Below are 13,773 nucleotides of genomic sequence, written 5' to 3' on the forward strand. Positions count from 1 at the left end.
TTACATAAATATCCTTTACATATCCCATATGACAAGAATATCGCAACACAGTTCTCGGGAGCAAGTATATCGTTCATTTTGAACAATATGTTACTACCATTCTGGATAACGATAATCGTGTATTGCCATCAAAATTGACACTTAATGAAATAGAGACTATAATACAATGTTCCACTTTTTATTTATAGCGATAAAAGGAGCAATAAACTGTTGATGATTTTCATTATTTATGAAATAACGTATATCTTAATTACTGTCATAATTTTATTATACATACACACATGTATGTATGTATGCACATATATAAAGCATTATCTGTGTACAGAATATCTTGTGAGGTATTTAACAAATTTTTCTTACGTATTTGCTACGTCATTAAGAATAAAAAGAATATACATTATAGGTCGTCACATTATAGGTTTATTTCGTTTCGTAATCGTCGATAAATGTTTAGTTTTGTTTCAAGTATAATGGTTCAGTTCCTTATTTCCAATCTGTAAGATGTAGATTACATTGATCTCAAATTCATATACAAATTTTATCTTGTTTTCTACTACTATAATATTAATAGAAAAGAATATACACACACGCGCGCGCGCGCGCGCACACACACACACACACACACACGCTCACGCACATACATATATATAAATATATATATATTTATTTATTTATTTATTGTATATATATATATTGTATATATATTAAAAACATATATACAAGATTTTTGAAGTACCACCCTTTTTTCCATGATTAAAATATAGAAAATAAGAAATATTAGTATCATTAAAATTAGCATACAAGATTAAGTAGAATGTATAAATTCACTCTTATGAGTACACAAGTTATCAATAGCAATCAACATTTCGTTTATTTATCTTGTTATATAACTATTTTATTTTATAAGAACTCTGTTATAATATAAATATGGTGGTAAGTTCATTAAAAATAACGATTAGCATCACATACATGATTTGAAGATTGCCTATGTAAAAAACGTAACTGAATTGTTCTTTTACTATTCATCCACTGTATTACTTTTGATGGATAACGAAATTAAATAAATCTATAGAGTATATGACATTTTTTTTATTCAGAATGATTTGCTGAACACGTGGGAAAAATTTGTTGAATACCTCACGGGACATCCTATATATACATACATACATACCAGATAGTAATAAGTGCTTATTCATTAATTATTCATTAACTTACTCGTTCATTCATTCTCGCTGCATAGTAGTACACACTTTTATTCATTAATTTTGCTTTTCATTTTCTTAATTCTCAATAATAGTAATAATATTAAAATAATAAAAATAATAATAATAATAATAATAATAATAAACCATACATTCACTCAAAGTTATTTAATGATTATATCTCTTTTCTTTTTATTACTGTCTAAAAACTTCATCAAACAAATTGTCCTTCCAAAATATAACGGTACACAGGATCCAGTCGTATTATCCCTTGTATCTTGGTTCGTACTAACGTTGACTGGACATTTTTTTATTATTTTTTTTTTATTTTTTAAGAATATTTTTATAGTAAGGACATGAGTTAACATTATTGATTATATATCATTTTGGAAGTAGTGCTTGGAACATAGACGTGAATATTGACGCAACTAGAATGGTTGATGTAAACAAAAATTTTCAATGACAGAAACGAATTTTTTTAAAACTTCTACTGTGTTTAACGTGACTTCGTGTACGAGATTTCATTATGCATATTAACCAACTGCCCGATCGGTTAAAGATCTCGTAAGTCACATAACATAAACTTAATATCGAAGCAATAGCGCGGGAAATACTACTGCACAGTCTCTGCCATTAAAACTATATGGAGGAAGTCCTTTGGCTGGAACTGGTTACAGAGTTGCTTTCCATGCATCAAGTATTTTATGTACTATTTGTATATATTCTTTTCTTTAAATGTAAAGCAATCTGTAATCCATCTCCAATACAGAGAAATCTGCTTAATATTCATTTTATTTATCATGATCGACTAAATATACTCACAGAAAGAAAGAGAGTAAAGAGTGAAGTTTATTAGGTCAGAGTAGCTAATAATTTGTTCGTTTCTTGATCGATACAACGTATCTAGAAATTAAATTGCTGCCTTAATAGTAATATTACTTCCAGTATTTATTTCAAAGATACTTCCACTTACTCGACATACGTATGTATGTGTTTATGTCTACGTTGTGTGTGTATATATATACATATTTATGTATGTATACATATATACTCATATAGAAAGAAAGTGTTACCATAGTGTCAATAGTATTAAAGAAAAATCTTTGATACCATTGACATGATAATTTATGTAAGAAAAATATTAACATTTCTCTCGAAGTTGCACACGTTATATTTATATCGTATTGTACTGAGAATAAAACAAAAATCGGGAAGCAACAAACTGTATTTATCTCTCAGTACACATATATTTTCTTCATACTCTCGCATAATCATTCACTCGTCCTCACGTTTGTGTTTCTATTTGTAGAATAGATATAAAATTTTATACGATGTACTCATTTAATTACCCCCGAATGCTTAAGAGTAGTCAAAACCGCATCCTCTCTTTCTTTCTATGAAAATTGTTTGTCGGATTTTCGATTAAATCACACATTACACCGTTACGTGTAATCTTTTACAAAGGTCTTCGGGGCATCAAAACCTTTATTTCAATTATTATCAACGGTGAATTAAATAGGTAATAACAAAATAAGAACAAGCCACCTCTGGCTGATTTCACTTGGATTTTAAGCACAAAGAGGTGGATCAACCAAAACTCTAAGCACTGAGAATACATTGAAGTTTTCACTAATTAGCGAATTCACAAACGTGTACCTGTGGCATTGTCCTTTACTCGTGTACGATACGCTTGTAACCATAAATCTCCTCCTTAATGCAAACTTAGAGGATTGATTGATTTGACTCTTTGCATGGCATTCATACAAAGTTGAGTACCTGGTCTTGGACACTTCAATAACTGCAAATAGGATTGATGCAATGACAAGGAATTATAGTTTTATCCTTTCTGAAACAAACAGTACATTGTATGTTATATAAATGAAGAATAATATACTAAATGACGATTAATACTAGTGAAATGGAATATTAATGCCAATAATGATTTATATATCAAATTTTGTAATAATAAGAGAGATTAAAACGAAAAAAGATAGTCAATTTTCACTATGCTCTTGATTATACATTATAGAAAATACTTGTATAAATTATTATGTCGCTATTATAACATGTATGTATGTTAACATGTTATAACATGTTATAACATGTATGTTAACAGTATAACATTTTTTATGTATGTATAGAAACTAAAGATGATGTAATATGCAGTATAATTTATGATATAGCAAAAGACACCTGGTTGAGTGTTGGTCTGAGCTGGTGGCTGAGCTTGGGCTTGTCCTTGCCCCTGAGCATTTGGTGCGGATTGACCTGGACCATTTCCAGATGTTAAAGTAGGGAGACAATTTTTTTGTTTCAACATTGTCCAATCAAAAGTATAATCATATTGGTGATTCAATGTACGGAAAAGTATACGGAAAAGTTGGCGAAGATACATATAATCTGGACTTTCTTCGAAACGTAGACCTCGTGTATAATTTAAATACATCGCAAATTCAGCAGGAAATCCCTGATTAAAAAAAATTAATAAATAAGTTTCTTTCTAAATAATACAATGTATTCTAGTTTTAATAAAAAATTTATAAGTTCATAAACATATTAAACTTACCTTACATAAAACTTCCACAGGCGTGGACATTTTCTTTTCACTTATTTTCTCATATTTCTGCTTTTTGGTAGCAGCTTTAAGTCCTTGCCAAGGAAGAGATCCGCGATTGAAATACATAAGCACATAACCAAGTGATTCCATATCATCACGGCGACTCTGTTCTATTCCAAGATGTGCATTAATCGAAGCATACCTTGCTGTGCCTGTTAAATTTTTATCTTCTCGATACATTATATGCAGTCTTGTACGACTATCTCTATATTTTTTAGCTAATCCAAAATCAATGAGAAAAAGCTAAAAGTTTAGAAACAATTATCATGATATTACAATGAAAATTATTATACAATCTACATTGTAGATTGTGTTATGATTTAACATTGTTAAAATATACCTTATTACAATGACGGCCAATGCCCATTAAAAAGTTATCTGGTTTGATGTCTCTATGAATAAAATGTTTGCAATGAACATATTCAATCCTACCAATCATTTGATCTGCTAACATTAAGACTGTTTTTATTGTGAATCTTCTAGTACAAAAGGTGAAGAGGTCTTCAAGAGATGGACCAAGGAGGTCCATGACAAGTACATTATACTCTCGTTCTTGCCCATACCTACATTTAACAAGAAAATAACAGTAAAATTGTATTTTTATTCAAAAAGCAAACTTAATTGTCTATTTTATAAATTAATCACACACTAGATAACAATATCTATAACATGTTGGATATCTCTTTAAAAATAAGAAAAGCTGTTAAAGGTAATAGTTACCAACGTATATGAGGTATTCCTATACCACCATGCAAAATTTTATATAGCTTTGACTCATATAAGAGTTGAGGATGTCGAGCACGTATACTTTCCAACTTAACAGCAACTTCCTAGAATAATACATAATATACCTAATATGTTTTATTATTAAAACAAGCTAATATAATTTGTACATAAACTATTACAGGTTTAGAATATTTTGTCTCCTATACATACTTGTCTTTATATAAAATGTTTATTTTTTTTTATATGTCACATATTACCAATTAAATTTATACTATTTATATAATTATTGCATGGCATACATAATTACTCTCATTTAGCACTCTTTAAATAAATAAATATTTATGTTATAAGTACATATAGAAAGTTATATAATTTATTATGCTTTTATTATATTTATTATTTTAATATTGTATTAAAATTTGCACACATATACATACAACCAAACTGTATTTAATATAAAAATAATTGTTATATGTTATATATTAAATATTTAACACTTGTCATCATATATCAATAATGAAATCACTATTACACCTTAGTAATTAATTTTGTATTATTTTTATTTCCAAAAACAATTGCTTGATACATAAAATGTAATTCGATAACACACAATATTCATAAGCAAAAAATATAATAACAAAAACTTTTATGTAAAGTTTTAAGGAAATGTAATATGCTGTAGAATAGAATTATTGAAAACAATTTCATATAAACACAAAGAATAAAACAGTACAATATGATAAAAACAGGTTTTAGACATGAACTTTACTTTCTGCAGAAAAGAATTTTAACGATATAGGAGCAATTTTTAAACGCTTATTTGGTACTTTGTACTATCTAATTTATGACAAACATTACAGATATATATATTTTAATAATAAACATTGTCTTACGATTTACACACATAAACAATAAATATACTGTTCTTTTTTACATATAGAGGTCAATCACATTGCAAAAAGTTGGATGATCGTTTACAATTAAATAAAGGCTATGAAATTTTGAAAAATTGTAATTCTGTATGTCGATTAAATAGACATAACTTTACCGAAACGGAAAGTTTACAAGTTGCAAATTCTCCAAGGGAAAACAATGGATATTTCATGTAACCAATAACAATATCATAAAAAAAACATATTTCGTAAGAAGTTTAATAACGTTTAGTATCATAAGGAGAAATTTCTGTCACGATACGAACTTATAGTTGAATAACTTGTTACGAATGGAATGAAAAATTAAAAAAGAAAAGAAGTAAGACAAGGAGTGGAAGATGTGCTGGCAGGTCGTCTCACGTGAAACGGTACTCCTTACCTCACCATTAGAGATGTTGATACCGAGGTAAATGTCGCCGAAGGATCCCGAGCCAATCTTTCTCAACAGCCTGTATTTGCTACCCACAATAAACTCATTCTTTGCTACTGACATTGCCAACTGCATCGACATATTGCTCCTGGCTTCCCTATTTCTATCCTTCCTCCGCTAGAACCGACGGCGGACTTCTACGACTGGCTCACGTCGGACTCGAACCTGATTTAAAGTACTAAGCGTACCCGATAGGACTTATACGCCATTTACTGGCAAACTCGACGATGTTGACTATTCCCAAAGTCGTAACGATCGACGATTTTCTTCGATAAAAATCTGCTCAGGTAGCCCAAAAGTCACTCTCTAGTGGCACAACAAAACCCCACTAATACGCCGACATTTTCCCTTTCGCTAGAAGCACGAGAGCAACTGACGTTGCGGAAACGATGCGTCACGACGGGCGGCGTTCAAGTCAGAGTCCTTATCAACGAATTGCTATTAATTAACCACACTATCTTTTCGATCGAACCATCCGGAAACTTTCTATTTTAATTACGAGAAAAATTTCGTTCGGCCTAGCTACGAGTTTACCACTGTCTCAAAATTTAATCGTGCAAAATAACTCGCTTGAATTCGCGGTACTAGATTTTCGCCAGGCCTGTATCAATCTGATTGCGATTCCTCGAATGAACACCGTCTCTTACAGTGACGTCTATATAAGTCGAAACATGTGTTATTAAAATGGAACTTTTTCTCCCGAGTCGCATTTTTCTTTCTGTCACAATTATTTAGCATTTAAAGAAAAAGATATTCATTGGCAAGATAAATGAAAACTGAGAAAGAACAAGCAAGAATATTTTATATTTTCATATTTTTTTCGATAATTTTATATTTTTATACCTTACATGAGAAATAATACGAGTAAAATGAGTAAATTAAACAGATTTAAAAAGATTTGGTTCTTTCTACTTGATATTGGCATACTTTTGTAATACTTATTTTTAAGAGTATGGAATTATACTCTTAGATAATTTCTTTGTGAAACAAGTAATGTAGAAGAATTTTGAAATTTGTAAAAAATATATATAATATCGTGAACAATATTTATAATTTTTATTGTACACACATATAATGTACTTCAGAGCAATATAGGTCAAAAGTACCATTACTTTTTTAAGGATGTATATTCGTATATACATAGATACATTACTGATCGTACCGGAACCTTGTGCTACTTATTAGAAATTGATACGAAATGCGTTTTACATTTCTTATTTATAGTTTGCTTTAAATTGAATGAAAACTTGATTAGAAAATGTTACAAGCACTTTTCCGTTTACGATTTTGATGGTATTCAGCGCAAAATACTCCGAATTTTGTAAAGTACTGAGCGACATCTAAGATGTATGCTATATATGTATATATAGTAAGATGAACGTGTAACGAAAACTTTTTTACGTTTACATTGTTGAATTAATAACTAACAAACATTGAATGATCAATGGCAATTTCTTCACAAGCGATACGACTACCAATATTAATATTTATGAAAAACGTTTTTTTTCGTACAAACAATTGCAATAAGAGATACATTATGACAACTTGTACAAAGCTTGAAAAAGTTTTGGAAAGACTTGAAAAAAATCCTTTTTTTGAGAAATATGCTAATAAAATAGCGAAATTTCAACAAACTAGTCCAGAAGAATTCTTACAGCGTGTGGAAAACGAAGAAAAGAAGATTCAAGAAAGGAAAGGTATAATAACCTATATAATATTTTGCAAATACTTAATATTTGTTATTATTAATGTATTAAATGAAAATCGATACATTTTTTTTTATTATATATATGTGTTATTCGTTTATTATTATTGAAATATAACAAATATAAAAATATAGAAAAAATGTGTGAGTGATATAACATACTATTTAATTGTTTTTACTTTTTAATAATTATTCATAAATAAGTATTATATGTTGCTTTCTTTGATATATATATATATATATATATATATATATATATATATTGTTAAATTAAAGAGAAACAGGAAGACGAGTATCAGTACTATCAAAGTCAAGCAAAACCATATTTGAAACAGAACAAGCAACCTGAGCAGGCTCAGTTAAATACCATAATGAAAGTTGACATGATTCAGGATAAATCAAAGGATGAGATTGTAAAAATTTGGAAAGATTATCATAAAGATAAAGATTACATATGTGGTATATTAACACCAGAGCAATTTGATAAAATGTTTGAACGTGGCAAGCATCATACAACGTTTTTGTTGCCATTACCTAGGAAACAAGGATATGAGTTCATTGTTAGTCAATTTTATGGATTAGAGATCCATATGACACCACTTTTGTGGTATCAAGCGCATAAAGAGAATGCACCAGAATGTCTAACTTTGGTTCATTATACAGAATTAAGAGATGATAAAGGAATTATTCTTATGCGTGGCGAATTTGATAAAAAATGCATTAACGTGCAAGAAGCACAGTGTTTAGTGAATGAGTTACAATTATATTATTGTACAGATAATACAAAGAGATTACAACTATTGGAAACTTTTACTAATAAGCCTGATGAATTTAAGTATATGGATCTTGTAGCACAGTTAGAATCAATACAATTGGAATTACAATAATTGAATATTTGCATATAAAATTTATTGTAATTATATTTTATTTGATATTGTGGATATACAGAATTTGTATATAGTGCTCTGAAAATAAATGATGAAGTAAAATATTTATATTGAGTTATTTATCAACTACAATTACTACACTTGATTTTCAGATGTTTTATATCTTATGCATTTGCATTGTTTTGAATAGTCCTAATATACATTAATTTTAATTTTAGTTACAGTCCATCTGTCAAGATCTTGTCATATTCAGTCTTTATGGATGTTTCCGTTCGTAACGACAAGAACACAACCATGGAATTATGTTAAAAAAAGGAATTTTAGTGATCATGCAATGAAAAGCATATATATTACTACACCTATATTTTATGTTAATGCTGGTATGTTATTATAAACATAGAAGAATTTGTTTTATAAATGCATAGAAATATACATTATGACAGTCAATGTTAAAACATTGATTTGTTACTTTTCCTTAGGACCACATATAGGACATCTTTATACAGCAGTTTTGGCAGATACCATAGCTAGATTCAATGCTATGCTAGGACATTCTGTGTTTTTATGTACAGGTACAGATGAACATGGCATGAAAGTCCAGAAAGCTGCAAGTAATGTGACTTTACCTATTCCTGAATATTGTACTCGGGTTTCACGTCAATTTCAAGAAATGTGTGATATGTTTGATGTTGAATATTCAAAGTTTATTAGAACAACTGAAGAACGACATAAAGAAGCAGTTCATGACTTTTGGGTAGTTAAACTTATAGATTGTTAATCAATAAGATTGGATAGAGAAATACATGAAGTTAAAATTTTGCAGAATCGTTTAGAAAAAAATGGATATATTTATCAAGGAAAATATTCTGGTTGGTATAATGTATCAGAAGAAGCATTTGTCCCAGATAAAGATGTAGTAAAAAAGAATTCCACAAATATTAATGAAGCATATACAGAATCAGGGGATGTGTTAGAATGGATGGAGGAAGAGTGTTATAAATTTCGATTGTCTTCTTTTAAAGATGAATTAAAACATTGGTTGGAAAATGGTATATATACAATTCGATTTAACAAATTTGGTTTAATTAAAAGAAATTGTAGTTTTAATGGTTGAATTTATATTTAGCAAATGTAATAGAACCAGAAATATATCGCACGAACTTGATTCCGTGGATAGACAATTTACAAGACTTAAGTATTTCTAGACCTATCAAGAGAGTGTCTTGGGCAATTTCTACTCCTTCTGATGAATCTCATACAGTATATGTATGGCTGGATGCATTAGTCAATTATTTAACTTCAGTAGGATATCCAGATGATTCATTTAGAAAATTTTGGCCACCAACTGTACAAGTGAATGTCTTTACTTTGTTCTAATTTGAGAATGTTACTATGCAAATCTAAGAATACTTCTAAATTAGGTTATAGGAAAGGATATATTGAAATTTCATGGTATATATTGGCCAGCATTTTTAATGGCTGCTGGTCTTGAATTACCAAAAAAACTTATATGTCATGGACATTGGACTGTTCAAGATAAAAAGATGTCAAAATCCAAAGAAAATGTAATATCACCTTTTGAAGCAATGCATAATTTTACACAAGATGGTCTAAGATATTTTCTCTTACGACATGCAATGCTGCCCACAGATGCAAGTAAGACAAAGAATGTGTGGTATATGTTTCAAATATTGCCCTTTCTTTATTTTCTAATATCTTATTTCTTCCTTGTAGATTATAACAATTTGAAAATTCAGGATATACTAAATTCTGAGCTAGCTGATACACTAGGTAATTTATTTAATCGTTGTTTTGGTAAAAGTATTAATCCAGACGGAATAATATATAATTCAACCGAATATACAAATATTTTAAAATCCGAGATAGCTCGTAAAAATGTAATAGCTTTGGAAGAATTAAGTGAAAAAGCTAAGGAATATTATGAGAAATATAATTTGTATTACACAGTGGATATTGTGATGAATATGTTGCACATTGCTAATCAAATGTTTCATCATCATCGGCCATGGGAATTAAGTAAAGCCAAAGACCCTGATTCTGTAAAGCAACTTGAAGCTGTGATCTCTTTAGCTTTGGAAAATTTACGAGTAGCTGCTTTAGTATTGTATCCCATTATACCAAAGTCAGCTTCTAATCTTCTTGACGTTCTTCAAGTTTCAAAAAGCAATCGTACTTGGGAAGATACAAAACCGATTCACTTAACAAATGCTTCGAATGAAACAAGACATGTTTTGACGCAGAATATGTTATTTTTTAAAAAAATAAAAAATTGAGAAGACATTGAATATTTGAGTTATTAATAAACAGATAGGATGATAAGGATGTAATAAAATATTACAAATTTAATATTCGCGTGGAAGTCTTACGTTATATATTTACAGAGAACGATCATTCAGATATATCATTAGTATACATCGACTTCGTGCACGTATCATTCCGACAGAAAAAACGTAAGATTTCTGTATTTTTTTTTTTATCTTATTACGATATTCTAACTGTAGTCTCTCTCTTATCGGAATGCAGTACACATTGTAAATCGCTGATATAGATGATAGAAGAGACTCTATGAGCGTCGGTTGCATATTGCAAAGATTTTTTTCGTTTAGATAAGTGACGCAGATTTGAGATTCGACGGGTTGCGCAACAGTTTTGCCACACGTTAGCACCTAAACGAAATATCGCTTACAATGCAAAAATACGTGGATCGCGTGTTGGTGTCCCGTCAAATAGAAAAATAAATAAATGACTATTTACAAGATGGAAAATGAATCTGTGCGGATTCCACCGCGATCCTAGTACTAATATGTATAAGCTATGATTCGAGAGACGTTACTATTAGTACTTCAATGTAACATCCAGCTTCACATCGTAAATGCGCTATTAACATGATTTTATAATTACAATTGCTTTATGAGAACGTTACCTAAATACTAGTTTCGAATTTCTCTACCCACGAATTTTAATCCTTATTTTTTTTTATTCTTTTTTTTACTTTTAAATTGATATCCTCCTGTTCGATTTTTTTTTTTTTTTGATAGCTCGTGTTTATTCCTTTTAGTGTAAGAGCAGATTATGTCTCACGGATATGTTTTGAACTACCTTTTGGTGATTGTCTTTAAGTAAATATTTTTTCTTAACCGTCCATTTATATCGATAAATTCTCTTCCCCTTTCACCATGGATAAAAGAAAAATATTCAGCAAAAAAAATCCACATGTAACCTTTTTCTGTTTGGCGTGAGAGGGGAAAGGAAAAGAAAGGGAACGTACTGTTACTTGGTGACTGTTGCTCATGGCGATAAAATCTATATTATTTCGAGATATTTTATGCGTAAAGTACGTGGTTTAAATCTGGTTGTTTGTTGCAGATGATATGAGAAATACGTGGAATATCTGTCGAGGAGAACTCGATAAGTCAACGAATTCGATATCTCGAAAAGCATTTGCAGATTTTGTAATACATTTTCTGTATAATGAAACAGTAAAGTTTAACGTTGAAGTTGACAACGACAGTTACGATTACTGTTCTAGATGATTGTAATTTTTATTCCACCTGTTACCATTATGGGAACTTGAAAAATTACAGTGGCTATAAAAAGTATTTTTACACCATTGTATCTATTATAGCATTTACATACTAATTAATTAGGTTTAGGTATAGTAAATTTTGTATCATTTAATAGTACTTTCATATGACTACAAAAAAAAAAGAAAAAAAAGTGATACTGTGAAAATGAAAATGAAAAATAAAGGTACTTTTTGTAACTACTATATATGGATATGTTCATGTAACGCTCTTCGATTCGACCGAAAAATTCGTACCAAGAACGTAGAGTGCCACGCGCAAGACTGACGACAGGAGGGATATAATATTTCCGACATGGTTTTATTAACATGTTGATTGCCACGATGGTTATCGATGACGCATGTAATCAAATTTTTTCGAATGATTAAAATAAGATAAATTTTAGGAACTAACAAATTTTCAACAATATGAATAATTTAGATAACACTGTTAGATAAAAAATGCACAAATACAATATTTTACAAAAATTAAGTATATAGTATATTTAAAGAGCAAAATATATAAAATTCGCGTGGCAGTCAACGTGTTATTAATGAAATCACTTACATAGGATTAATGACCGCGATGGAAAATCTTTTAACTGTATTTAGATTCGCGAAATGCGCAGGAAGGCGAAATGCGATAGGAAGTTCGATAGGAAGATCGATAAATCTGAAGGGAGAAATTCGAGTCTGATTATATCGCACTGACGATAGTATCGCGATGTCTTTGCGCCATCATTCCGACTTGACAACTGTCCGCGCTTGATCTTGGACTAATATTACATTCGATCATAGACCCGTTTCGTTTTTGTACAACCACGGATCGAAATTCTCCGCATTCGCTAGTCGACGGTTGGTTTCCTCGGGCTCGCGCACCCTTTGTAAGAATTCTTTTGAACGCTTCTCGAAACTCTGTGTTAAAGATGCTGTAGATGATCGGATTGAAGGCCGAGTTGCTGTAGCCGAGCCAAGTGAGTACCTGTTACATATCAAACTTTGTTTCTTGTTTTCTTTTTTTACATCTTTTTTATGATCATAATACAGTCGAACTTCGATCGAGTCACTATAATTCGAAAACCTTTGTAAGATTTTAATTCTTTAATTCTTCGCTTGAGATACGAGTTATTGAAGTTCGATTGTATTAGGTTAAGGGTCGTTTAAAAATGTTTTAATTAGTATAAATAGTGAACGTTCAGATAAAAGATGTTTTTGAAAAATATTTTTATGATGGCGTGGTTTAATCCAATAAGGACCATTAGCGAAATAATTAAGACATTATTACAAAACATAAATAAAATGAGTTATTCTTTTAAGTTATAAAAATGTATTAGAGTAGTAGGTATATTACAGAAGTCCATACACAAATCGAAACTGAACAAAAATAGTTTACCATAGTGATATAAAATACTTGAATTTCTTTAAATTTCATAAAACTGTGGGATCTAAATGGAAGAAGAAATTAGCAACGGTAACGATATTGAGCAAATGCTTGAAATTTCTTTTCATAATTGCGATATGGACTATAAATGGATTCAATAATTCAAAATTACTAAAAAGACATTACGTATGTTACCTTAATGCATTTTTGGTCCTTAGTGAGTTAATGAGAAATAGCAGAAAAAGCAGATATTCATTTTTTTAAAATAACGATTAAAAAATCCACTCGAGTATGGTTCTGTGCATATCTG

General features: G+C 29.8%; 3 protein-coding genes across 8 annotated transcripts in view; 1 reads left to right on the plus strand and 2 right to left on the minus strand.

Moving 5' to 3' along the window:
• Positions 1-162: 162 nt before the first annotated feature.
• Positions 163-6,473, minus strand: LOC100642468 (casein kinase I). Its single transcript, XM_003401022.4, has 6 exons — positions 5,857-6,473; positions 4,540-4,649; positions 4,160-4,382; positions 3,769-4,062; positions 3,396-3,669; positions 163-3,048 (listed from the first exon to the last, which is right to left on the minus strand). Exons 1-6 carry the CDS (start codon positions 5,986-5,988, stop codon positions 3,032-3,034), a joined length of 1,050 nt encoding a protein of 349 aa, XP_003401070.1. The 5' UTR covers positions 5,989-6,473; the 3' UTR covers positions 163-3,031.
• A 579-nt stretch (positions 6,474-7,052) lies between these two features.
• LOC100652212 (methionine--tRNA ligase, mitochondrial) lies at positions 7,053-12,053 on the plus strand. Of its 2 annotated transcripts, XM_020867088.2 has the most exons (8): positions 7,054-7,604; positions 8,718-8,879; positions 8,979-9,253; positions 9,323-9,548; positions 9,626-9,852; positions 9,921-10,155; positions 10,234-10,290; positions 11,887-12,053. In XM_020867088.2, the coding sequence occupies exons 1-8, from the start codon at positions 7,352-7,354 to the stop codon at positions 12,051-12,053; spliced, it is 1,602 nt and encodes a 533-aa protein (XP_020722747.1). In that variant the 5' UTR covers positions 7,054-7,351. The 2 variants fall into 2 exon arrangements, with proteins under 2 accessions (XP_003401067.1, XP_020722747.1); XM_003401019.4 differs by lacking the exon at positions 11,887-12,053 and having other exon boundaries at positions 7,053-7,604; positions 10,234-10,805.
• LOC100642586 (dopamine receptor 1) overlaps positions 11,539-13,773 on the minus strand; it is a 58,055-nt gene continuing 55,820 nt past the window's right edge. For all 5 annotated transcript variants that reach the window (XM_048412403.1, XM_003401023.3, XM_012316826.2 and 2 more), the window contains exon 7: positions 11,539-13,064. In XM_048412403.1, coding sequence (XP_048268360.1) covers positions 12,780-13,064 — 285 coding nt within the window. In that variant the 3' untranslated portion in view covers positions 11,539-12,779. The remainder of the gene's footprint in view (positions 13,065-13,773) is intronic.

This window comes from Bombus terrestris, chromosome 15 (assembly GCF_910591885.1).
Source record: "Bombus terrestris chromosome 15, iyBomTerr1.2, whole genome shotgun sequence".
Classification (NCBI taxonomy): Eukaryota; Metazoa; Arthropoda; class Insecta; order Hymenoptera; family Apidae; genus Bombus; species Bombus terrestris.